Below are 26,192 nucleotides of genomic sequence, written 5' to 3' on the forward strand. Positions count from 1 at the left end.
CAAACTCTCTTTTCTCTTATTTCTTCTCTCTTCCACGTCAGCGTTTGCTTGGTTATAAGCCAATTATCATACCTGCTCTCAAACGCCTCGCAATATCGATGATGCAATTCTTTTTATTGTGAGAACCAACGGGGAGTCTGATTTCTTGTAGTGCGGCTCTCCCACCGCAGTTCCGTTACGGTTGGGCTTCCGGTTGCCTACCGGTTCCGCTTCCGTACTGCACCGCTTGGCCGGAGAATAAACTGGCCACTTGAAGCTAACAGTAGCAAATCCAAGAGCACAACGGCAGAACATGATTGACACATGTCTATACAGCAACCACTACAAACAATTGCCAATCCTATCCACGAGAAAGAATGCAGTAAGGTCCATTTTGCCAGGAAAAACGAACACGCTTCCAAAAATTCCAAACTCAAATGTTAGAGCAACAGTGCCAAATTATTTGTTGGACTATGACATGTCGTATGGTCCATAAACAGATCGACACAGCCAGACAGGCTGTGCAAAAAAAACGGTGTGTACTCTTTCGCATACACAACCCGGTACAGCAGGAGCCTATGCAGCAGCAATCAGTAGTCGTCGCCTCTGGATATGACCTCTTTGCAGGTTGGCCGGAGTAAGATGGTGTGCTCAAACTGCGAGACATAGCTCCCTTTCACGTCGCACAATGGAGGATACGGCTGCGAAGTGCGAACAGAGCAGGAGACGGTGAATAACGATGTCCGCAACATGGTTCAGACAATGGAGTTGAGATGGAGCTTTTCACATACCTGAATGATACGACTATCACAAAGATTTTTCAGAGCCAGGAGATATTTCGTCTCGCCAAGGCGGTCCAAGTACCGGCGGCAAAATGCAAGTGTTCCAAAGTTGTTGTTGATTGTCCCAAGTAGTTGTTTAGCCTTTGCTACCCTCAAAGGCACATGTCCAACGTCAAAGTTCTTCATGTAATGGCTGCATTCCAAGTCCTCCTGGACAAATCCCCTTCCTGAAAATGTCATGAAGCTTACATAATGTAGAAGTCATCGAAGACTTGAACTTATGTCTAAATAGGGACGCCAAATTTATGCTGCGGAGCCATAAGGACCATTCTAGATATAAGTGAAGTGACTAATCCATTTTTAAAAAAAAATAATGATGACACATTACAGCACTACGATATTTCCATCAATCAGTTGTAGCTACAAAGACTAACATACCAGTAGACCCAAAAGTTTCAATAGCATAAAACTCCCCCTCTTCCATTTTTGTTTGTTCTCCACCTTTCACAATCGGAACTGATTTTCCACCATGGATCTGATATGGCCCAATGCTATGTCCATTGAGGTTCCGAATACTTTTTACTGTCACAAACAAAAAGGTAGTTTCAATTGTCATTGCCTTTTCTACATTATATTGTTCGGCACAATAGAAAATCAAAAGTTGTATCACCTTGGAAAACTTTCCCATTGATTTCAACCTCATATGATTCCATTACTTCTTGGATTGCAGCACCAACATCACAAAGCCGTGCATCTATTCCAGCTTCCTACAATGAAGTGATCAAGTCATATTAAAGTTCAATGAGTGCATGCTGCAACAGAAGAAACATAATTTCAGACCGCGACATATATAAAGGAGAAATTCAAATTAAACCAAGACATAGAACTATATACAGGAGCAGATAGAGAGAGATGCCAACACACAATAATTATCTAATGGAAATCGTTATCCAAATGAGCACATGATCATGTCATGCTTGAGCAAAGGATATCACTTCTGTACAATCATGCAGAACACTACAGGAAAATGACATGGGCAAAGGTGCTAACTGCAATCATGCACTCTTATACCCCACTCTATAAACTTAGAAGCACAGCCTACAGTGGGTGCAAAGGAACATGTTGAAATTACCTTGATCCCTGTATTTGTGGCATCTCTTGTTGCTTGAAGCAATGGATCATACATTGGATTGAATGCAACAGTAAATGCACAATCAACAATGTACCCTGGAACAAATAAGTTAGTCACATGAAATCTACAGAGGTAGTCATAACAAAAGCTCATACAAGATAAACAAGGCAAAGATTGACAGACCATCTATATGTGTTCCAAAATCCAGCTTCATCACATCATCATACTGTAGCACAGTTTTGTCACCAGAATTCGGAGTCCAGTGAGCTGCGACCCTAAGAATTGGATTTCCTTATTGGTTTGTGAATGGAATGAGGATTTTTTTAAACAAATCAAGCAGGAGAGCTGCTAATTATATTAAAAACAAGAAGAAGCTCAGACTGAGCGATACAACATATCAACAACAAGAATGGAGTGAAGAATTGGAAACATGACAGATGTATATCGTACCAATGGAAATGCTATAGAAGAATAACATACCAATTCAAGGAGCATCCAGTTGGAAAGGCAATGCCAGCTTGCAGTCCATTCTCCTTGATAAGTTTCCTGACCATGTTTTCCAGTGTTTCACATAGATCAATCATTAACATTCCAGGCTTAATAATGCTCCTCATATGTTTCCGCACCTAGAAAATCAGAACAAACATTGTAGAATTGCAACAACAACACATAGGATTAAGATTATGCTGCAAATTTTTCAGAGACGGGTTCATGCCAAACCTGTCTATGAACTTCTGCTGCTCGGCGAACAGAGTTGTACATTGGCTTTTGCAGTCGTTCGAGCTCCCTCTTTTCCTCACTAGTTGTTCTCCATAAATTACTGAAGATCAATAGTGTACATATTTGTAAGCAGTTAATGGCAGTTCCTAACATCAGCTCAGAATCATCATAGTTAAAGGATGGGGGGAACTAATTTTTTCCCTCGATGCATTTCAGATGTGAAGGTTTTCATATGATAAGAAATCAACATATGCTCACATAGGATAGTTTAATTCTATACAACTTCCACAACTGGTGATAGAGTTCACTTACTCATCCTTATATTGCTGAATTTCACCCTCAGGAAATTCTCCTGAAGGAAAAAGCTCGTCAACAGGTATTGACGGAGGATCTGTCTGCTGAAGAGGACCCTTCTTCTTTCTACAGAAGACATGGAACATCCTCGTGAATTGAAACAGACAAAACAAAACAAAAAATGTATGGTCCAATTCAACAGCAGAACTCACTTGGATTTGTTTTTCTTCTTTTTCTTCTTTGCAGCTTCTGAAGATATCCATTTCAAAGGCAACTGTTAGACTAACCTTACCCCAAATGCTAGATGCAATAAAAGAGTTTCAGCCTTATGTGAGAAATTTGGCAAATAGAACTTGCAAGGCAGAGTTGCCACCTGGTGCTCCATCTTGAGATGGATCATCAGCTTGTGCTTCGTCATCATCCTCCGGTGGTGAAGACTGAGCTGCAGGAACCACACCATTGCTGTTTGCAGTTTTGCTTTCTTTAATCAGATCTGCCTGCAAAAAGAAGGGGATGTCACTATGAAAGCAAATATACAGAAAAGCAAGGGGAATATGTCATATATGGTTCCTTAATCCATGTAAATAAAGAATTTGTTTAATCATTTTCAATTTCAAATTGAGTTCTGGGGAAGCTACCCATGTTACCTAGTCAAAAGTTTAGTCACCACTATCAGGACAATTCTGGTCATTACTTAAAATGGTGAATTAAGATAAAGCATGATTGCAACAAGGAACGAATGAATAGAGGAACACTGCACTGAACATGAGTATACAAGAACAATAAGCAGTCATCATGACTACAACAGGACCAACTCTGCAAACAAAATACCCCCTCCTGTTTTTTTTTTTTTTGAAAAATACCCCCTCCTGTTCTCAAATAGATGCCAAAGCAAACCTGCTCTGTGTTGTGTAGAAACAGCATTTGTGATTAATTCCATGGGCTATGGAAAACAAAGAAACCACTGCGGCTACCTACTTTGGTTTCTTCATTTTGTCCCACATGCAACGCCTCCACCTCCTTGGTAGCTGTATCAACCGCGGCCATATTGTATATTTCTAAAGAAGGTTCAAACCTGAATGAGCAGAATAAACAAAACCGTAAGCACCAATATAGCTCAGGACAACTTTTTTCTTTTCTTTTCTTTTTTGATGATTGAAAGAGAAGGGCAGCAGATCTGCCCTTTAATTAAAAAAGCAAGCAAGTAGAATTAGTTCAGTGTACAAGGAGCACTGCAGCTGCTCGCAAGCTGCAAATTGTTAGATACATCATTTAGCTATATGCATATGGGAGGGGAACTAATTGTGTCATGTATGCCCATGTGCACCCAGTAATCAGGTTGACCATTCATCGCAGAATCAAAATCTTCATTGAATTTGTTTTCTTTCATTTAGCAAGCTTTGGCCAGGTCTATGTAGCAAGTTTAAGACAATGCCTTGCAAGCTGGATGTGAGACCGACTAGGATAGAGCTTTAGAAAAAAAAAAGTGTTATACTTAACAACAAGAGAGCTTGCTGCTTCATCAGAAGCACCCTGCGAATGTTACTATACCCACAACAAAAGTAGTCTACACTCTACAGCCATCAGGTTTGCGTCGGCAGACCATCCTTACAGAAAACTATGGTTGCAGTAATCTGGAGAAATTCCAGAAACCCACAAACTCCCCTGGAACAACTTGGCCGGATGAGAGTCTCGGATCAGCGCTACTACCATCACTGAATTTGGAAACCGTGCGCACAAAACCGAAAATAGCCAGCGGCTGGAACATGAGCCGACAATACCTTCCTCCCGGTTCGAGGCCGCGAGAGCTCCGGCGATCACGGCCCACGGTCCGACCAAGGATGGGGCTGGAGTGGGAGGCTCCGCCGCGTTTCGTGCGAGGCGGCCGGAGGAGGGGAAGCGGCGGCTCGAACTCCTTGACGGCTAGAGTTGGAATTGGACCTGGACGGCGGATCACAAGAAGGCTTCGTACGTTTCCTTTTCCCCACGCGGTGCGGCTAGGCGTTCTACGACCCAAACCGACCGCCGTTACGGAAGGTGGGACCCAGCTGCCAATCTCCGGCCCAACTGGAGTTACAAACCCAAGCGCAGGCAGACCAAAGGCCCTGTACGTCCAATAGCCGAACCGGGCCAGATGGGTCGTGCTGGACCCACACTGCATCGGCCCAGCCCACCCAGTGCCCTTAACACCCCAGCAGGCAGCAGCAGCAAAATTCCTCACGATTCAGAAACCCTCGCCTTCTCCTTCCCGGCCGCCGCCTCTTCCTCTCCTCGCCGCCGCTGCCGGAAGGAGAAAAAAATGGGTGCCGATGGGGAAGAAGCGTCGCGGATAATCGTACCGATGGCGGTGGAGGGGACCCCGGGGCAGCTGGCGTTCGTGGAGGAGTCGAAGCTGAAGAAGCGCAAGGAGAACGTGGACTGGGCCGTCAGGAACCGGGAGCGCAAGGCGGCCAAGCGTGAGCGCATCCGCGACGAGCACAAGGTCATCGTCAAGCGGCCCGAGGATTTCGTCACCGCGTTCCGCAACAAGGAGCGCGACTTCCTGCGGATGAGGACCCGCCTCAAGGTCCGCAAGCAGCCGCCCGTCGAGGCGCTCAGCTCCAAGCTCGTCTTCGCGATTCGCATCCCTGGGTAGGTGGTAGTCCTGGCAGCGGAACAAACTCTCCGCTGTTTTTTTTTTCATCAATGGTGTTAACAGCTAGCGTTGTTTGTTTGATGCGTGTGCTTGTAGCTCCGTGGACTTGCATCCGCACATCAGGAAGGTTTTGAGGAAGCTAAGACTGACGAAGGTCCTCACTGGGGTGTTCCTCAAGGCCACCGAGCTGACGCTGAAGAGGCTGCTTGTGGTTGAACCCTTTGTCACCTACGGGTAACTTAACTGAATGAAAGCAACATTTTCCTAGGCTGTGATCGATTATCTTGTTTTGTAGTATCGCGTTGTTGATATTCAGCTTTGCTGCTTTGTCACAATAGGTTTCCAAACTTGAAGAATGTGAAAGAGCTTATCTACAAGAAGGGCCGTGGATTCTTGGACAAGGAGCCTTTCCCTCTTACCAGCAACGATCTAATTGAGAAGGTATGCTTTGGCACCATATATTATAGATTTAAGCAAATGATTATGTACTGTGGCTACCGGTCAGCAAGGAACTTGAGTCACCAGTTTTGAGTTCTAGTATTTGTTAGGTTAAGAAGATTGGATTATAGCAAATTGAAGTAACTACCAGGGGTTATTTATCAATAAGGAATTGAATCCCCCAGTCACCTTTTGAGACTTCTGAGTACTAGTATTTGTTAGGTTGAGAAGATCCAATCAAAACAAATTGAAATAACCACTGCTGCAGGCTATGCGTCAATAAGGAACTAGCATGCCCTCACTCACCAATTATGGGTACTAAGCTAAGCAGCACGGATACGTGTATCGGTATCGGACGGATACGGATACGCGGATACGCCATTTTTTTAGGAAACCTGATATGTGGATACGTTTTATTATTTTTTATAAAAAAATAATAATAAAGGACATTAAAATTATTGGCAGCGTATGTATGGATGCTCTCTGGAGACTACTCCAATCATTTCACAGCTTCTAGTTGCTACTTCTACCTGTGCTGGCAGTTGGAGGGGTATTTTTGGCATATAAATGTACAGCACGTCTTCCCTGCCTGTGCTTAGCTGGGCCCAAGATTAGATTTTTTTAATCTTCTTTCTCTCCCCCAACATTCTTCACCACACGGTGCCCCTTCAATCAGCCGTCTGCGCTCCTGCTGGCCTGCTCCTCACAGCTCCTCCTCCACCAGCGCCATGCCTTCCTCCTCCCACGCCGGTGACCAAGGTCCCTCTAGGCGCAGGTGGCCGAGCGACCATGGCTGCGCCCCACTCCACCCCAAGCGCGTGGCCAGCGGACGGCCCGCCCGGCGCGGATGCAGCACGCGGACCTCGCCAGCGCCGAACTCGCCCAGCGCGGGGTGCGGCACGGCACGTGGTCGGCGGGCAGCCTGCCTGGCGCAGATGCAGCACGGACCTCGCCAGCGCGGTGCGGCGTGGCGCGTGGCTGGCGGTAGCCTACCCAGCGCGTGTGGGATAGGCCATAGTATATCGCAGGTCAGTGGTGGGTGGGCTAGGCCGTATTGCAAACGCCCAAACAGCTTGGATACGTATCAGTCCACGTATCGGAATTTAGTTCTATTTATTTTTTTGCCGATACTTCACGGATACGTATCCGCCGCGTATCCGTATCGGATACGTATCCGATACGGGATACGTGGCCAACCTCACGTATCCGTGTAACGTAGGTACTAAGAAGATCCGGTAATAGCTAATAACAACACTTCAATTTGGATGATCAGTTCATTTTTCAGATCATTTATCGCCAACATATTTTTTGTGAATCCAGTGATCACTGAAAAGCAAACTATTCACGATTAAGCATTCTCATCGTACACTATATTTTTTCGCTGCGGAGTGAAAACAGAGAGGTGGTTAAAATGGCTTCTGGAGATTTTAGATTCGGTTTTAACTTGTGAATTACATTGAAAGTCTCCTTGTGTACCTTTGCTTAAAACAGGCTCTTGGAGATCATGGCATCATATGCTTGGAAGACGTTGTGCACGAAATCGCCACTGTTGGGCCGCACTTTCGTGAAGCATCGAAGTTCCTCATGCCCTTGAAACTCAAGTGTCCAGAGAGGAGGCTACAGATGAAGAGGAAACCCTACAAGGATGGTGGTGACTCAGGCAACCGTGGCGACAAAATCAACGAACTAATTGAGAAGTTGAACTAAAGCAGACCTTGCCTCCCGTTGTCATTTTGCGTTGGAGTGATGGATCTGTTACCTTATCAGTTTTGTAATAGCGTAGCTGGATGTACCTTTAACTTTGAAACCTTACCTGCTTTTGTGCGATCAGATTATGAAATAGCAGAAGCTTCTTTGGTCATCCCCTGCCTTCTGCTCGGCATTGTGCCTTTGGTTGATGCGACGATATCAACTCTGTTTATGCTGTAGTGTGCTACTGATTGTTGAATTGAGTATATATCCTGATCCCTTTGCTGTTCAAAAGACAATAATGGACCTTATGCACAAATAGTGTCTGACCTAGCTGGGTGGCACAATGAGCCATGGAGCACCCTATGATTTGGTTGAATGTCAGAGCTACAGTGGTTATGCTGCTTAACTTCAAGAAGATTGTGTATGGATCACCCAAGGATTTAACCCATTACATCAAGTTGGGCCATCCTTGCTCCAATTCCTAAATTCGTCGCTGCAACTAGATGGCCTTGCAATTCAATGATGCCCACAGTCATTTGCCTAGAGATTCATGCTTGATTACATGGTGAAGGGTGATCGTAGGTTATTGGCAAAGTAGAAGGTAAAGCTTTCAGCGAAATTGTCTTGCTTGTTTGTACTATTGAGAAGATAAATTGTATCACATGGTAGTTGGCACTGCTAAGTTTAAACTTTTGGATTTCAAAATAAAATAAATAATAATGGTTTCTCTTTTGTAAATTTAACTCAGGCTCCCTTTGGAACAAAGAAAAATGGAAGAATGTTAGGTCCCATTTTGGAACACGGAAATGTGAAAACATAGCAATTTCGTAGGAATGCAGTTGCAAAATAGAGAATTAGAAAATATTATAATATTAAAGGAATGTTTGTTTGGATAGGCCGTAGGAATTAAAGATGGCAACGGGGACCCAGTCCCCGATTCCCCGCGGGGAATTCCCCTATTAGGGGACGGGGATGGAGTCAAATATGCCCCCACGGGGATCTAAACGGGGAGAAAACGTCCCACGTCGGGTTTGGCGGGGACGGGTCTGGGGGAGCATTCCCCGTCCCCGATACCCGCATCCCCGCTCCGTTTATATACAGGCTTTGCTCTCTTTCCTGATGGCCCAACCAGCCCACGAAGGCCCAATGTCTTCTGAGTATATATAACAGCAATAACCCTAGTTCTACACCTTTGTGATGATTAATATCCTGCTTCTTGCTATTTAGCTATTTTTGGATTGTGATTCGTGGTGTACTCTAATATTGTGTCGATGAACTCATGTGAATGATGATGAATTAACCTGAATGGTGATGAACAAATGCGGGGACGGGGATCCCCGACGGGGATTTTTCCCCTCGCGGGGGCGGGGATGGGGGAGAAATCGTCCCCGTGAGCTTTGGCGGGGACGGGGACGGGGATTTTTTCTCCCCGCGGGGACGGGGATGGGAAGGCAACCTCCGACGGGGAATTCCCCGTTGCCATCTTTAGTAGGAATCCAGGGCCTGTTTGGAACGTAAGAATTTCGCAATCCAACTTCCTATCGCTTAAAATTTTACCCTTATTTCACCCCAGTCGTTCATGCATTTCCACAATCCTGGGTTCCAAACAAGCCCTTAAAATTTTGTTCATAATTTAAAATATGCAACATGAGACTTTGAGAGCTTTTTATTGTGCAAAAAGGGTAACTGGCGGAAGAGTTTTCTTTAGCGGTGGATACCAACAACGTACCACCTTTTTCAGTAATTATTTATTAAATTAACTATTATAGATTTTTTTCATATGTACATGATGTCAGGAATTATGAAAGGTTTGAAATTTTTTTTTGAGAACTGAGTCGACGGTCATACCAGCTACAGATCAGGATCAAATAAAAAGTTTCCAGTACCACCATTTTTTCGACCCAGTCTTAGGGTTCTCAATCACCATATATCACGTTTTTTTACTCCACAGAAATGTCAGAATGCTATTAAAAAAATGGGAGAATGAAAGTTTACACCAAACAACAATTGATTTCCCAAAGAAATGTCAGAACATTGCTGTACTGCAAACAAAAAATATTCTTATTTGGCACATGCAATTTTTTAACGGGAAACTCAACTCACGTGCGACCATATATTCCTCACCCCAGCATTACACTAGTCAAACAATGGCTCAGTATAGTGTACACTGTACAGTGTTTCTGTTTTCATTATTTTCCGTGGTCAGAGGACACAACCTAAAGCCCTACATTTCCTTTTCGTGGAAAGAATATACGAACCAAATGGATTTCCATCAGTGTTCGTGTCGTAAGTACAATAGAGTTAGCATATCAAATAACTGCACACCATTGTTACCAACAGAACCAGGGACATGTGCCAGTGGAATTTCGATCCAAAGGACAAGTCATGTGAATTGACAGTAGATGTTGTGCCCGTTTTGTCGTCCTTAATTTTAATGCTCGACGAACCTGAAATTACAAGCAGATGACCAGATAGTTGTGAAAATATGGGGCAACCCATGACTGGTATTTATGATTCAGAACAGTGCAATGCTTGTACTAACCAACCATGGGTTTTCATTTTTCCCTCTGAAAGTGTCTTTCACCAAAAACAAGGGCGTACCCAGTGCAAAGAGCCCCCGCTCTGTGCGGGGGCTGGGAAAGGGTGTTAGTGGCAAGCCTTACCCTCGCCTGTGCAATGCGAGGAGACCGCGACTCGAACCGGGATCTTCCGGTCACAGGCGGTAAGACTCTACCGCTTGCACCACCAAAAACAAAAAGGAAGTAAATGTGGATGAACTTTTATCCCAAACTACATATGTAATGGTAATTGACGGTTAACAAGAATATAAATTATTGTATGCTAAGCTCATGGCTCCCAGTTTCATGTAAAATATTTTGGAACTAGTCACTGGAAATAAAACAGCAAACTATGACCAGGGGCGGAGCTTTGTGTATACTAAAGTGAACGAAGACTTAATTCCACCACTTAAATGCTGATGAATCGCTAATCTAGCCCGCTCTATTAATACCTCAAGTTTGATTGGTCCCCTCTCAGTTTAGTTCAAGCTCCGCCACTGACTATGACTGCAATGTATTATGAAATGAACTAAGGATGAGCAGATTAGAACGTGCTAACACTTACAGTTATAGTCAGTCCACCCAATGACTCGATTTTCCAAGTCATAGACAACCAACTTGTTTGAAAGGACAAGATCTGAAAGAAAACAGACGTAGTGTCAAAAACACAGCGTTAAGAACAAAAACGATTTGCTAGTGCAGTGCTGACCTCCCATAAGCACAATGTCCTTTCCGTCCTTTGACTGTAATGCACCATTTTGGAATCCCACACAGTATACGTCATTCTGCTCAGGGAACAAAAAATGTAGACCATAAAAGTCATGATCATGTACTTTTTATGCACTCGGAAATGGAACTTGCATGCTCTGCTATTTCAAACAGTTGTTGTGCTAGAGTCCAAATATCAAAAATGGACTTTGATTACAAATTTACTGAAATAACTCTTAGTTATGCCTATATATTAATACTGTAGAACGTGAAGCATAGAGCTTTACTGCTTTACTGTACAGGAGTTTCAATGTCATGTATCTACAAAGGTTACTTAAAAAAATTACTCCCGAAAAGAAAAGAGTTTCCAGCTACAAACATATAATAAAGAGAATGTATACATATACAGAAGTGGTAGGCTATTTCTCTTTATAAGAAAAATAATGGTGCAGTCTGAAAAGGCGATGAGACCTATCAGAAATGTCAAAGGCACACAAGGCATGTACATGTCATTCATGTTGGCAATATGAATGTGTGCGATTTTTCTTTAACCTCTCTACAGTGTGGATGAACTTTGACATGTAATGTAATCTTCAAGCGCACGTAAATCTAGATGTGTTGTAAATGTAGTTGGGGTTTGCTTCGGTAGTACTCATGTTTACTAAGTTTGAAGCAAATTAAGTACTAATGGGTGATGACCGTGGTCAATCGTGTAATACCAGTGTTTGGGAAGTTGCCACCATACCATTAGTGAAATTGCAGTTTTGCCAACATTCCATCGAGTGTATGACATGCGGGACAAGGCTACCAACTATCATTGGCATAGTCACATAGATTGATAGATCAATGGCATTTTGGCAACGTAGGTTTGACCGGGTGTTCTGGCAATTTTCCTTAGTATACTTTGACACCTTTATCCAAAAGAAAATCTCTCTCGAGTTCAGCAAAATTATTTCACATCAGGGGCAAACAGACAATATTAAAAGACAGATGAAAAGAAAACCCGCCTGGAGGCTTGATATGGAGTGATTGCGAAATTTTTGGAGAACCAAAATCCTAACAAATAAACAATGTAACTGGAAAAGACAGCATAAGGTAGATGCATCAGACATTCATATATACTAGTTTAGTTATTGTTTTTCACATTGATTACCAATGGCACACATGATATTACAAATTACAAAAGTGTTTTATTTTAACCATTATCATGTAGTTTATGCAAAAGGGGAGAAAGAAAGACGAGAGCACTGAAACCACTTTCAAGTGCTATAAGCTGGAACCATGATGAACCCATGGCAATGGATGAATTAAGAGTTACTCTACTAGGAGAGAAATGTCATGTTACCCCATTTGGGAAAAAGTACTCATGGGGATACACATGCAGCGCAAGATCATCCTCAAAATGGAAGGTGATGGTTGGGAATCCATCATCTACACTGCAAGAGAAATGAACACAACAATTAGAATCATAATCATAGCAAGAGAATATAATCTATGGGCTGGTGATTCATCTTTGTGCCAATTCAAATGAAAACAGAGCAAGTGTGAAGAATCGAAGAGATGAGGATGTTAATTCATGAAAGAAGTATGAGAGAGCATTATCGATACCAAGATTTCAATAAATATATTTCAGCATGTATGAAATGCAGCATGGAAGGAATTGCAGGTAATAATTAGTACTCTTCCAACTGCAGCTATATTGTGTAAACTACTAAAACATACCTTCCAGGATATTGGAAACACAAAAAATCTTGAACATCATGGAAGGTTATATCCTGATGCTTGTTAAATACCTACAATTGATTGAGAAACCTAATATGTAAAGAAAAGGCATATGGTCAAACATCACAAGGGAAGAACTAGCACGGGGTCTTTGTCATACCGCGAGCATTACTTTTTTGAAAACCAATTCTGGAAGGTATGTCAAGGTGGTACCACTGTCGATTATGGTACCCTTTTTATCATCTGGTTTAAAAATATCTGTCGGGAGTTCTAGTGTAGTGCCACCAACATCGATTGTCTTAAGGTTCACATTGTAGTGTGGCCTGGAAAGTAAAATCATGACAGGTTATGAGTATGGTATAAATGAAGTAAAACAGCCAGCTGCAATATCTTAAGTAGAACTAAAACTATGTGCCAAGAAACTGTGCGTTCATATAAAGTTTGTAATAATGCCATTGATACCGGACTTTTTACCGACTCAAAACTCACAAAAACAATTGTATGTTCGAAGAGGCCATGGGAAAAAAGAACAGGAAGGGTCACTAGCACTAGCATCTAGCACAACAGCATTGGTGAAACATCTGTTTGTAGCATAGCACAAATGCCAGTGACAGAACATTTGTCCAAAGACCAAATATTTTAATACAACAACAACAACAAAGCCTTTAAGTCCCAAACAAGTTGGGGTAGGCTAGAGTTGAAACCCAACAGAAGCAATCAAGGTTCAGGCACGTGAATAGCTGTCTTCCAAGCACTCCTATCTAAGGCTAAGTCTTTGGGTATATTCCATCCTTTCAAGTCTCCTTTTATTGCCTCTACCCAAGTCAACTTCGGTCTTCCTCTGCCTCTCTTCACGTTACTATCTGTCGATGTTTCACCATCGATAGCCTACCACGGGGGTACCCGGGGCAGTTTGTTCGGGTTTCAGCGTATGCAGAACTCGACGGTAAACGTAAGAGACAGTCGATTTATCCTGGTTTAGGCCCTCGATCGTAGATCGAGTAATAACCCTACGTCCAGTCGGCGTTAGCCTTTGCGTTGGATTGATTGTGATATGTTGTGATGTACAATTGTCGTCCTTTCTGTCCAGGAGCCCTGCCCTCCTTTATATAGTCAGGAGGCCAGAGTCCTAGTCGGTTTATAATGAGAGTTACTAGTAGAATTACTGAATAGTACTACTACTAGGATTACAAGGGAAGAATCCTAGTTAGACTAGATCTTCTCTCTCCTTTGTGGGGTATCCTGTGGGTCCCGTATCGACAAGCTCCCGAGCACTTCATGGTTGAGCTCTGAAAGTCTCGTTTTGCTCTTTCAGGTCTTGATGAGTAGTAACAAACGTCATCCGAGTGCTTTCTGAAGTGAAACCTTATAGCGTTTCTTGGGACCTTCGAGTGGTGAGTGCTTTTTTGAAGAAAAAGTATGTCCATCTGGTTGTAGCCCCCGAGCCTCTTGCTATTTGGAACAAGTAGCTGTAGGATCTTGTCTTGAAGTTGCTCTGTTTGTTCGTTGAAGTTTTATAAAAAAGAACTCGAATATGGCTCGTTCCGGGTTCTTTTTATCGTAATGTCTTGAAGTGGTCTGCGTTGAGGAAGTCTTTTGGTGACGTGCGCTTTTTCGAAGAAAAAGTGCACTCACTGAGTGTAGCCCCCGAGCCTCTTGCTATTTGGAACAAAAAGTTGGAGGGTCTTGAATCTTTATGTTGTTTGAAAATTTATGTTCTGAAGTAGTTCCTGAGAGTTGGGTTATGTCATTATTTGAGTAGTTTTGCGGCATCTTTTCGAAGCCGCCCTTTAGTCTTGAATTAAACCATCATCCGAGTAGTTTCGCAGCATGCAGCCTCCGAGCGTATATCCTTGTTGTTTTGTTCCGGAAGAACTCGGATGCGAGGTCTTGGCGTATTATTTGATAGTCTGCTGTTGTCAGAGGTAGTTGTATGGTGGTGGTTGAGTGTAAATGCCTTTTGTTCACGGGTTGTACTGTACTGGTATATTCTTCCGAATATGCCTGTCTTCGAGTACTGTTCCCTCTCGCTTGAGTCATCCATTATTGAGTCCTGTTTTTTTCACTGTGTCCTTTGTTAGGCTTATTTCGTTGGTACTCCTAGTCCATGTGCGCCGCTCCTTTGATCTATAAATACTGTCCCGGAGTGTTTGTTTTCATCCATTGGACATTCTGTTTAAACCTTCGTGGTCATGAACATGGTAGTTTGTGAAGTAGAGCAGCCCCCGGGCATATTTTGTAGTTCCTTTGCGTCTTGTCGTAGTTGGAGGAAGTCTTGTGATAGGGATTAGAGGTAGGCTAATCCCGCGACAGCATTGTGCCAGGATGTACGTGGCGGTAGTTGGAGGAAGTCTTGTGATGTGGGCTTCGTTCCTTCATCTGGCAATTCTGGGTTGATCCTCGTCGCCTGTCTTGAGACTGTCCGGTGCAGATCAACACCATATCCAGCATCACATCGGTCTTGGGTAGACAGATGCCCGCCGGCCTTCTCTGCTCCATGTTGCCCTGCCGTGCTACCGATTTCCGCCTTGGATGCACTGCGTCCGTCCTTTGAAGAAAACAGTGTAGCTGATGGCGGTTTGTCCTTCCGAGTAGCAATTTGGGACACGTAGTCGTTCCAGAGCCTAGCCGTGTCCGCGTTCCTCTTTGCTACTTTGCTTTTCGTGGTACCGAGTTCGTTGGGTCTTGTAAGATTTGTAATCTTCTATTTTTGAAGCCACTTGTAATGGAACGAATCTTGTCTTCTGAGTTGTCTTTTACTTTTCTGCTGTGATCCCTATTCGTTCATAAGATTACCGAGTTCTTTCTTAAATAACCGGGTTCCTTTGTTCCTTGTGAGGTAGCCCTTTCTTTCTTCTTGGTTCGACGAGTTGTTCTTGTAGCGATCTGATAGCCCTGCCGTGGTGTTGGACGGATAAGTCTGAAAATCTGCCCGTTGGTTTGTACCGTTGTGTGGATTTGTACCCTCCGTCGTTTTAGCTGCGTCGGTAAATGGACCGTTGCGTTCTCACACTGTGTTTTAACGGGCCTTGTGGGCCGTTTTTATTACTGAAAAATCTATTTAAAGACCTTTTATCTTCCTTTCCCTTGCTGCCCAGCTCTTGCCTTTAAACCCTAGCTTTCAGAAATCCGCCGCCGTCATCGTCGCTGTCACCCGAGCACCATCATCCTAGCTTCATCTTCCCTAGTGCCTTTTTTGCTTCCACCAGTTCATGGGAAAGAAGAAAACCGCAAGCAAGTCCCAGGCGACCTTCGTGGACGAGGAGTCATCCCTTTCTTTGATCGAAAACCAGGAGTTCGTGGCCATGAGGGCTGCTCAGAAGGTTTGGCCGGCTCCAACAACAAGCGAAGACCAGCTGCGCGAGCTCGTTAGCGAATGAAGAGTTCCGGGCGAGCATTGGGTTCCAGCTCCGGGTCCCGAGCACTTCATGGTTGAGCTCCCGAGCGATGACTTTGCTTTGGATAAGAGGATAATGAAGTACCCCTCATCATGCGGCAGTGAGTTGTTTTTCATATTTCTGTTGCATTGAATTTCTCTTCTTTGTCTTGACTTTTAGTCTTGAACTTTTTGAAGTAATCGGAGGTCGGGTGTGAGTTCTTCTGAGGCTCCCGCGCCGACTTCTTCTGAAGCTCCGGTGTCGAGTTCTTTGGTAGCCTCGGTACCGAGCTCTACCGCTCCTCCAGTGCGGAGTTCTTCCACGGCTCCAGCCCTGGCTTCTTCCGCGGCTCCGTTGTCGGCTATCCCGCTCCCGTCGCCGGGTGGCGGGGACGTTTTTGCCGTCGTGGTTTCCCCTACGAGGCCTTCTTTTGGCTTCGCGAAGAAGAAAGTGGTTGGGTGAGTAGATTCTGGCTTTATCTTTTTGGCTTCTATCTTCCTTCTTCTGGTTCTTATCGGTGCTTCCTTTTATCACTTTTCAGTGTTTCGTCTTCTCTCGTTTCTTCATCGACTTCTTCTCTGCCTCCCGCCGTGCCAACGAGTTCCGAGCCTCAGGACTCACAACATTATGTTGATGAAGTTGCTGCAGGGGCTTCGGAGCTACCTGGCGAAGTTGCGGACTTGGCCGCTCCGGAGGTGACTGTGGCCGTCGCGCCGGGTCCTTCTGAGGGTTTGGCTCCGGCCCAGGGCAGTATGTTCGGGCTTCGGCGTGTGCTGAACTCGACGGTTAACGCAAGAGACAGTCGATTTATCCTGGTTCACGCCCTCGATCGCGGATCGAGTAATAACCCTACGTCCAGTCGGCGTTAGCCTCTACGTTGGATTGATTGTCAAGTGTTGTGTTGTACAATTGTTGTTCTGTCTCGTGTATGCATGTAAGTCCTTCTCTGATTATTGGCATGTACGATCAAGCCTTGACGTGAGCCGTATATTCTGTGGCGTACGACAATGAAACACCTTTTCGAATCCGATTGTTGTGCTGGAATAGACAACGTCAGCTTGTAGGGCCCTGGAGGTTGATCCTGCGTCGGGGCTCCTTAGTACGTGATCGACGTGAACTCGATTTGGAAACTCCGGGGCCGTAGTCTGTAGCTGAAGCGCCCGATGAAGCAGTGTTCCAAGCTGGCGACGAAGGTCCTCAGGGGCACGATCCGGAAAACGAGGCAGCTGCGGCCCACGTAGTGCTGCAGGGCGGCGGTCCCGGTTGGTGCAGTGCCCGCCCTCTCGGAGGATGATGTTGGAGGAAGCGCTTGACGGCGTTGCCTGCGCTTCATTGTGCCTGGAGAAAAGGACGGACGGCTTGCACTGTTGTCATCTCTGAGTGAATTGTGCCGAACGGAACGGATCCGAGTAGATGGATGTGCAGCCGGCCGTGTTGATCTCAAATTGATGTTGACTTGATGCAGTCGACGAGTTGACTATGTATGACCCGATGGGGATCGGCATGGTAAGGCCGAGCTTCCGCGGAACGACGCAGAAGATGCATGCTGATCCCGCCGGGAACAAGGTGATGACGAGGTCCGTCGAGCTCTCGGATGCAAATTCGCCGAAAGCCCCTACCCTGTCGATGTTTCACCACCGATAGCCTACCACGGGGGTACCCGGGGCAGTTTGTTCGGGTTTCAGCGTATGCAGAACTCGACGGTAAACGCAAGAGACAGTAGATTTATCCTGGTTCAGGCCCTCGATCGTAGATCGAGTAATAACCCTACGTCCAGTCGGCGTTAGCCTTTGCGTTGGATTGATTGTGATATGTTGTGTTGTACAATTGTCGTCCTTTCTGTCCAGGAGCCCTGCCCTCCTTTATATAGTCAGGAGGCCAGAGTCCTAGTCGGTTTATAATGAGAGTTACTAGTAGGATTACTGAATAGTACTACTACTAGGATTACAAGGGGAGAATCCTAGTTAGACTAGATCTTCTCTCTCCTTTGTGGGGTATCCTGTGGGTCCCGTATCGACACTATCCTGACTTAGGATTCCACTACGCACCGGTGCATCTGGAGGTCTTCGTTGCACATGTCCAAACCATCTCAACCGGTGTTGGAGCTTTTCTTCAATTGGCGCTACCCCTAATCTCTCACGTATATCATCGTTCCGAACTCGATCCCTTCTTGTATGACCGCAAATCCAACGCAACATACGCATTTCCGCGACACTTAGCTGTTGAATATGTCGTCTTTTCGTAGGCCAACATTCTGCACCATACAACATATTTTATTTTCTTTGCAGATGCTATTTATCATATTTTATTCCATACTTCATAAGTGTCCAGTTCTCATATAATTTTTTTCCTTGTTAGTTGGATACTAAGCAACGTGCATAAGCAAGGTTTGTCACTTCACATGTCAAAATTAGCTCAGCAGTCAGCACCCCACCTCAAGCTCTTGGACACCAGTTGGTCAACATTTTTAATCATAAAAGCAAGCAGCGGTGCACGCTATCTTGTAAGGCTTCTGGTAAACTAGTAACACGCCAGTTGTCCACCATTTCATAGAGCAAGTACAGCAACAACAGGTTTTTAGAGCTGGGAGTGGAACGGATATTTTTTTCCCCATTTTGCTTGAGTTTTTACATTGCAATAATAGTGAACTATAAAAATGGAGACTTAAGGATTAATCAAAGTCAACAGCTATGAACAATTCAAAAGCGTTATATGACTAGTGGACTATACAAATGGTGGTTCGTGAAATGCATCATTGGCATCAATCAGATTATGAAATATTCTATAAAGTGGCATGGAAGTTCCCTATTAAATCCAACTAGAGCTTTTATTTATGGAATGGCCATTGTTCATTTTGTATTATATCATGGCAGGAGCGACGATGTTATCCTACCAAAAAAACAAACATTACACATGGTGCAAATATTGTATGATCACATCTTTTTGGCCCTTAACACAGAACTATGATACGGATTTTATCTCTCTTCCCGAAGCAAGTTCTAGAAACCAAAACAAAATTTACTTAAAATTATCAACAATAGGACAGTTCCAGAGAGAGTGTAATGCAACCAAAATGATAATTAGTATGGCAAGGTTAACATACATACTTGTCGGCTACCAATGGTGTTGTTTTTACTTTTGGCTGCACCACATCTCCAATAGCAAAAATTCCACCTCCTTTTACAGTATCCAAGCAATGAGCAAATATCTTCTTCACTTTACCAGCAGTAGCTAGTTGTGATAGCATTGATGTATTTGCCTCACCAAAACCAAGAATTCCATCAAGGGCTTGACTTGAACTTCCCAAATCCCCACCTTGTTGAGCGCCACACCTACAAAGGAAAGAAGAATCATCTATCCCCAATTAAGACATCAGTACTATCAACAAATGTTAATTAGATGATGCTTGTTTCCTACTCAGTTTTTGTATTGCAATATTCTAGATAAAGATCATGGGATGCATATAGCAAATCCCACAGCAGGGTTGATGCTTTCCATGATACTTATCTTTTCAATGAAATAATAGCACAAGAACATGTAGCCAGGATAAAGGGCCAAGAATACAACTTCATTACCTCACAGTGGGACAAAAAAAATTGAAGCTTATGCTAAACAAGGATGTTTAAGTATCTTTGGGGCGATGGCCAAGTATCATGCTAATCTTTTCAGGCAGCATAATAGCCTCTTGCCCTATTGAATGAATGCTAAAGAAGGATTAGAGGCAATGGCCAAGGATCATGCTAATCTTTTCAGGCAGAATAATAGTTTATCGAATGAGTGGTATCCTACGAAAAACGGTTGCAATGTCATAAACTGAAACGACCGTACTCACCCAAAAATGACGCTGGCATTGGCAGACTGTGTCTGCCCATCCCCAGTCACCTGATCAAACTGCAGTGCATCGTTGACGAAGGAACCTACCGTCGAGCTACCATCACCGTACGTGACACTATATTCACAGGGCACATTGGCGCTGCACTTTGGCAGCCTTCCCCCAAAGGTGGCTGCACAGAATCCCTGATCGCACATCACCGTGCTCCCGGTCGAGGACGCCTTGGGGTCGTAGAGCGTCAAGTCTAACTGCACAGAGACGCACACACCGCATTCACATCAAAATATGGACACAACTGGATTAATCTGCAGTTCAGACACACAAACAAAAAAAGAAAGAAAGTGGGAAATGGTACCCCGAGTCCGCTCTTGCGGGGGCATTGCTCGCAGGTGATGCAGTTGACCCAGAGGATGTCGCTGCCGGTGTCGACCTGGACGTAATAGCGCTTGGGCGGCGTCCCGAGCTTGACCTCCGTGTAGTAGAGGCTGCGCACGCCCGGACCGGCCCAAAAATCAACCACATTCAAATTCAAATCAAGCACCCACCGGGAAATCCTTCCAAAATAAACAAGCCAGCGAGCGCGGGAACGTACCCAGTGTCGGTGGGGAGGCCGAGGCCGCCAAGAGGGAGGTCGGCGGCCGCGAGGAGGCGGCCGTGGCGGGTGCCGTCGTGGGCGCGAAGGGCGCTGATGTTGGCGCCAGCAGCACCCCCTCCCACACCCACGGGAAACTTGCGGCGCACCTGGAAGACGCCGGTAGCCGTGGCGCCGGGGAAGGCGGACCCGGCCAACGCCAGCAGCAGCAGCGCAGCGAGGAGGAGGGCAGCACGCCGAGGCGGAGGCGGAGCCATGGATTATTCGTGGGTGGGACAGACGGCAATTCGAACCGCAACGGGCGGGAGGCCGGCTACGATTCGTGTCCTCCCCCGCTGGCCGTTGCTCCTCCTCCTCCTCCTCCTCCCCACGGCGTCGGAGCCTCGGCCTGGGAGGCATTTGAGCGAGGAAGCAGGGGCAAGCAAGGCACCGGAAAACGGGGACGAAAGCGGGGGGCGGGGCGGACAGCTCGTTGGGGACGGCCAATTCGCGGCACGCTCGTATTGGGAAGGGAGAAGCAGGATATGTGCGGAAGAAAAAGGACCCGTCAAATTAGGATCGAATGGTCAAAATTTTTTATTAACTTGGACTAACAAAACCCGCTGGCTTTTTCTCGTATAAAAGATCGTAATCCCATGTGTCTCTGAAAAAATTCAGCGGTCTTTAGTGCTAATATTTTAATTTTTTCGTGTCCTCCATGCCACTTCCGTCAGTTTGAACTCTAACGCCGTCAAACTGCAGGTGTGAAAAGACGAAAATGCCCTTAAATTCAAATATGTTATTAATTTTTTTAGCATCTTAACGACTCCAAATGAAAAAACTCAAAACTAGAAAGTTGTAGATCTCGTCGAGATCTATAATTTTTTTTCATTTAATTCCAAAAAAAATAATATGATTTTTCTAAGATATATTAATCGTATCAAATCATATTTTTTTGTGGAATTAAATAAAAATAATTTTTATATGAAAATTATAGATCTCGACGAGATCTACAACTTTCTTGTTTTAATTTTTTTCATTTGAAGTCGTTAAGATGCTTAAAAAATTAATAACATATTTGAACTTAAGGGCATTTTCGTATTTTCACACCTGCAGTTTAACGGCGTTAAAGTCCAAACTGCCGGAAGTGGCATGGAGGACAAAAAAAAAAAAGTTAGAGTAGTGACCAGGGATGAAAACGGATCGGATACGGATGGATATCACCGATATTACTTTTGTTTTTATATTTCTGTCCGGATTCGAATTCGAATACGGATAGTGTCAACTGTGTCGGATAGGATATGATTGGATATCGACATCATAAATATGTGATTTGAGTATTCGGATACGGATACGGTATCGAATGTTGGATATTCGGATTCGGATACGAACAGATCTCAACTCCTCTAAACGAATTCGGTTTCAAATCCGATCGAAAAATATGTGTACCGTTTTTATCTCTACCAGCGACGCCGAAGACCGCTCAATTTTTTTTTCAGCGCATACTATGGCACGCAGGAAAAGTCTCCTTTTCCTCGCGTCGCCTCCACTCCACCCTCCGCTTCTTGGCTCCAGGTCCGGGCGGCGGCGGGGGAGGAGAGAATGGCCTCCGCGGCGTCGGCGCCGGTGTTTGAGAGGGTGGCCGGGATCCGAGTCATCGCCGAGTCCGGCCGCTTTAAGGCAAGCTCCTCCCCACTTCCCAGGAACCAAGCTATTACCTGCTTTAATCACAATCGCTCGCCCCTCCTGTTGCTTTGCTTGGCTTCGCGAGTCACTGTAGTGTAGTAGCTGCAGTGATTGGGATTCGCCTTGCGACTAACCGTGGGACGCCGATTCCGATCACCAGATCGCAGATCCTGTAGAGAAATCGCCTTATCGTTGTGGAAATTAGAAGCTGTCCTTGCCATTCCCTGCTGCTACGCTCTCATTTGGCTACAGCTGAATCTGTCTCGCACTCTCGCAGGCATGTTTCCTGGACCAGTTTGGCGTTCTTCACGACGGGAAGAAGCCGTACCCTGGCGCCATTCTGGCATGTATGTTGGCACAGAGAACGTGTAGCTACTTCTGTTTAGCTTGTTTTTTGTTTCCTTTTGTGTTGTGATGCTGCTATTTATTTGTGAACAATCAAGTTGATTCTTGCAGTGGAGAAGCTTGCGGGGAATGGGGCAAAGATGGTTATTATCAGCAATTCCTCTAGGCGGTCATCTGTGACAATGGAGAAGCTCAAGAGCCTGGGGTTCGACACGTCCTGTTTCCTCGCAACCATCACCAGTGGGGAGCTCACACATCAACACCTTCAGAAGTAAGCTTCCTGGGGGCTGTTTCTTCTGCCGATAGAAGTTATGTTTGTGCTCATTGTCTCCTTTAACTTTAAGGATGTAAAACTTGATATATGAGTATGATAGGCTTTAAGGGCTTGTTTGGTTCGTGGCCTCCCAGGCAAACAGCCCCTAAATTACCTTAACATTTGCTGGGTGTTGAGGGTTTCATTTTTACATTGGACTGCGCATATCAACCAAAATGTTTATGATACTACCAACCAGAGGAGTTCCTTTTTCTTGTATGCAATAATATTTGGTACCTTGATGTGGACATACTCGGAAATTGTAGAAAAACTTTCTTCATTTTACTGCAAGATAAACTGTCTATTAATCCTCCTCTATGATTTAATCTGTGAATATAGGAGAAACGACCCATGGTTTGCAGCCCTTGGAAGGAAGTGTATCCATATCACTTGGGGCGATCGAGGAGCAATCTCTCTGGAGGTTTGTCTCCTGCCACTTCCACTTAGCATCGGAATGGGTTTATTCTAATCAGTTTTTCAATTTCTCATACTATAGGGCCTTGGTTTGCAAGTTGTGAACAATGTTGATGATGCAGAGTTTATATTAGCCCACGGTACTGAAGCCCTTGGTTCACCTTCTGGTGATCCTCTTCCCAAAAGTCTCGAGGAGCTTGAGCAGGTTTTAATGCTTGGCCTAGAAAAGCGACTTCCAATGGTGGTAGCTAATCCAGATTATGTCACTGTCGAAGCTCGAGATCTCCGTGTCATGCCTGGTATTTTTTTTTCTTGAACACACTGGACAGATGTGTATCCTTATAGAGTATATAGAGAGAGAGAAAAGGGGGAAAGAATCCCATACGAAGCAACCTCTTTACCTCACCTAGGAGATAAGAGAAGGTTGCAGCAAAACACCAAAGTTAATCACCTAATATACATGTCAACAATGAACCGACCTTACTAAAAACACTCACACTAGACCCTCTCCGCGACCAAAAAATAGTTCCTGGAGTTTTCAGGCGCCAGAGCCTCAACTCATTTTTGAAGAAGTGTTGTGTTGATGGCAGCGATGGGGTTGCACCACCACAACAACAACAACAACAACAAAGTCTTTAAGTCCCAAACAGGCACGTGAATAGCTGTTTTCCAAGCACTCCTATCTAAGGCTAAGTCTTTGGGTATATTCCATCCTTTCAAGTCTCATTTTATTGCCTCTACCTAAGTCAACTTCGGTCTTCTTCTGCCTCTCTTCATGATACTATCCTGGCTTAGGATTCCACTACGCATCTGTGCCTCTGGAGGTCTCCGTTGGACATGTCCAAACCATCTCAACCGGTGTTGGACAAGCTTTTCTTCAATTGGTGCTACCCCTAATCTATCACGTATATCATCGTTCCGAACTCGATCCCTTCTTGTATGACCGCAAATCCAACGCAACATACGCATTTCCGCGACACTTATCTGTTGAACATGTCGTTTTTTCGTAGGCCAACATTCTGCACCATACAACATAGCAGGTATAAAACTTGCCTTTTAGCTTTTGTACTACCCTTTTGTCACATAGGACACCAGATGCTTGGCGCCACTTCATCCACCCTGCTGGATTACTGCACTGTTAAAACCCTTTCTTTTGGACTTCTCAACTTTTTTGCATGCTTTTATCCACCACTGGTGTGTTGTTTAGCTTGGAATGAATCTGCATGGCTTATGATCATGATGTTAAGTATTACTCCTATGTTGTTTAGCTTAAAATGAATCTGCATGGCTGCACTACCAATTTAGATATTGCTTAATTATGAGAGTATGATGTAAAGCTTTTGCTCAGTATGTAAGCCTATGTTGCTTTTAACTTGTACATTTCTGGTTATTCACGCAAATGTAATATCTCCTTTTAGGCACTTTGGCAGCTAAATATGAGAGTCTTGGTGGTGAAGTGAAATGGATGGGGAAGCCTGATAAGGTATTCAACTAGTCATGGCATGTCTACGTGTGTAGATTAAAGAACAATTCAACTGCATCTTTTCTGCATGTTCGAGAAAAGAAAAGGAACAATTCAACTCTATCTGCATGCAGCAGCGGAGCTTAATCGAGGGACATGGCTCCTCAGTCTTCAGATTTCTCAAGAAATCACTTGATTTTATTCGACAAATTTGTTAAGCATAACTTGATTTAGCTCGGCCCCCTCTACATCTGTCATCAAGCTACGTCAGCATCAGCATGATACTTAGTTGCAATGGCACTCAAAGAATATGATGAACCACACGCTAGTGCACCCTTTTAAAGTTTTTCCCTTGCTAAAATTCTGTTTTTGTATGGTAGGTGGGGAGAACCTTTTGTGTTAGCTACTAATGTGTTATGGCTTTGTCAGGTGATCTATACATCAGCGATGTCCCTAGCAGGTGTTGATGCTCATGAATGTATCATGGTGGGTGATTCGCTGCACCACGACATCAAAGGAGCAAATGCGTCAGGAATCGCATCTGCGTTCATTACTGGAGGGATTCATGCAGATGAACTTGGACTCGGTGGATTTGGAGAAACTGCTGGGGAGGATGCCATCAATTTACTGTGCAGCAAGCATGGATCATATCTTTCTTATGTTTTGCCTTCATTCACGTGGTAGAAACTCGATCTAGATATTTTGTTTTAGGTGCACTGGAAAGTGATTTTAGGCAGATATTATTATGGAAATGCCACACAAGGATCAAGCCGTTGGAGGTATCATTGTACTTAATAATTACTGTGGTTGTTCGATAATGGCTGTTAATTTGATAGATACAAGCTGGATGTATCTATGCTATGGCATTAAGAGTTTGAGTAAGAAGGTATACAGGAAACAATAATCCAAATGAGGCATTGCTTATTACAGTTCAGCACAGCTATCAGTATGTGATTACTCTCATTTCCTTGTGATACTCTCATTTCGTTTCTCTAATCAGGACAATCCAGCTAGGATGCCAATTTCCTTGTGATACTCTCATTTCGTTTCTCTAATCTTTCTAAAATGTGACCTAGCAGCTGAAAAAAGTGCTAATGTCAATTAAAGTTGTCTCGTTGCTAAACATGGGTGAACGCCCAAATTAAAAAGATTATACTTGAGCATATAAAAATACTAAAGTTCACTGTCTGCCAATCGAGTGTTTCCATTTTTTGTGTGCATTGTTACGATGGTGTGCGTTTGAGAAAATGGTGAAAAAATAATGATCAACAAAAAGGTTGTAGCTATGAAGATAGTGTTTCTCGATATATATGCTCATGCTGCGTGTTCTAGCATGCTGTCCGATGGTACTGCCGTTCGTCACGATACAACTGTGACAGACCGTGACAGTCTCATGCTGTGTGCCGCTGACGTCAGACTGTCTGGGGCTACTACCGGACAATGGTGCTAGGCATCTAATAGCTTTTGGTGTACAATTTTCTACTATGGCCTTGTTTAGATTGTAAATTTTTACAATCTAGGCACTGTAGCAC

At 44.4% G+C, this 26,192-nt stretch overlaps 4 protein-coding genes across 6 annotated transcripts; 2 read left to right on the plus strand and 2 right to left on the minus strand.

Annotated features, from left to right (window-relative positions):
* Positions 1–371: 371 nt before the first annotated feature.
* On the minus strand, positions 372–4,877 carry LOC136472939 (methionine aminopeptidase 2B-like). Its single transcript, XM_066470640.1, has 13 exons — positions 4,689–4,877; positions 3,886–3,982; positions 3,281–3,404; positions 3,120–3,156; positions 2,926–3,033; positions 2,614–2,713; positions 2,374–2,519; positions 2,077–2,168; positions 1,894–1,988; positions 1,432–1,528; positions 1,200–1,343; positions 771–988; positions 372–680 (listed from the first exon to the last, which is right to left on the minus strand). The coding sequence occupies exons 2-13, from the start codon at positions 3,952–3,954 to the stop codon at positions 570–572; spliced, it is 1,341 nt and encodes a 446-aa protein (XP_066326737.1). The 5' UTR covers positions 3,955–3,982; positions 4,689–4,877; the 3' UTR covers positions 372–569.
* Positions 4,878–5,131: 254 nt separating this feature from the next.
* LOC136476982 (large ribosomal subunit protein uL30y-like) lies at positions 5,132–7,841 on the plus strand. The gene is made up of 4 exons (XM_066474974.1): positions 5,132–5,538; positions 5,639–5,776; positions 5,881–5,983; positions 7,472–7,841. Exons 1-4 carry the CDS (start codon positions 5,207–5,209, stop codon positions 7,685–7,687), a joined length of 789 nt encoding a protein of 262 aa, XP_066331071.1. The 5' UTR covers positions 5,132–5,206; the 3' UTR covers positions 7,688–7,841.
* Positions 7,842–9,615: 1,774 nt separating this feature from the next.
* On the minus strand, positions 9,616–20,965 carry LOC136476981 (aspartic proteinase 36-like). 3 transcript variants are annotated; one of them, XM_066474972.1, is made up of 12 exons: positions 20,462–20,965; positions 20,225–20,354; positions 19,870–20,117; positions 19,145–19,369; positions 12,821–12,983; positions 12,661–12,731; positions 12,284–12,374; positions 11,946–12,014; positions 11,658–11,849; positions 10,940–11,015; positions 10,796–10,867; positions 9,616–10,119 (listed from the first exon to the last, which is right to left on the minus strand). In XM_066474972.1, the coding sequence occupies exons 1-12, from the start codon at positions 20,716–20,718 to the stop codon at positions 9,974–9,976; spliced, it is 1,740 nt and encodes a 579-aa protein (XP_066331069.1). In that variant the 5' UTR covers positions 20,719–20,965; the 3' UTR covers positions 9,616–9,973. The 3 variants fall into 3 exon arrangements, 2 of the variants coding, with proteins under 2 accessions (XP_066331069.1, XP_066331070.1); XR_010763796.1 differs by lacking the exon at positions 9,616–10,119 and having other exon boundaries at positions 10,827–10,867; positions 11,684–11,849; XM_066474973.1 differs by lacking the exons at positions 11,658–11,849; positions 11,946–12,014 and having other exon boundaries at positions 9,624–10,119; positions 20,462–20,960.
* Positions 20,966–21,956: 991 nt separating this feature from the next.
* On the plus strand, positions 21,957–25,594 carry LOC136472940 (uncharacterized). Its single transcript, XM_066470642.1, has 7 exons — positions 21,957–22,120; positions 22,404–22,473; positions 22,583–22,742; positions 23,124–23,205; positions 23,281–23,497; positions 24,617–24,681; positions 25,090–25,594. The coding sequence occupies exons 1-7, from the start codon at positions 22,043–22,045 to the stop codon at positions 25,342–25,344; spliced, it is 927 nt and encodes a 308-aa protein (XP_066326739.1). The 5' UTR covers positions 21,957–22,042; the 3' UTR covers positions 25,345–25,594.
* Positions 25,595–26,192: the final 598 nt, after the last annotated feature.

Source organism: Miscanthus floridulus, chromosome 8, assembly GCF_019320115.1.
Source record: "Miscanthus floridulus cultivar M001 chromosome 8, ASM1932011v1, whole genome shotgun sequence".
Classification (NCBI taxonomy): Eukaryota; Viridiplantae; Streptophyta; class Magnoliopsida; order Poales; family Poaceae; genus Miscanthus; species Miscanthus floridulus.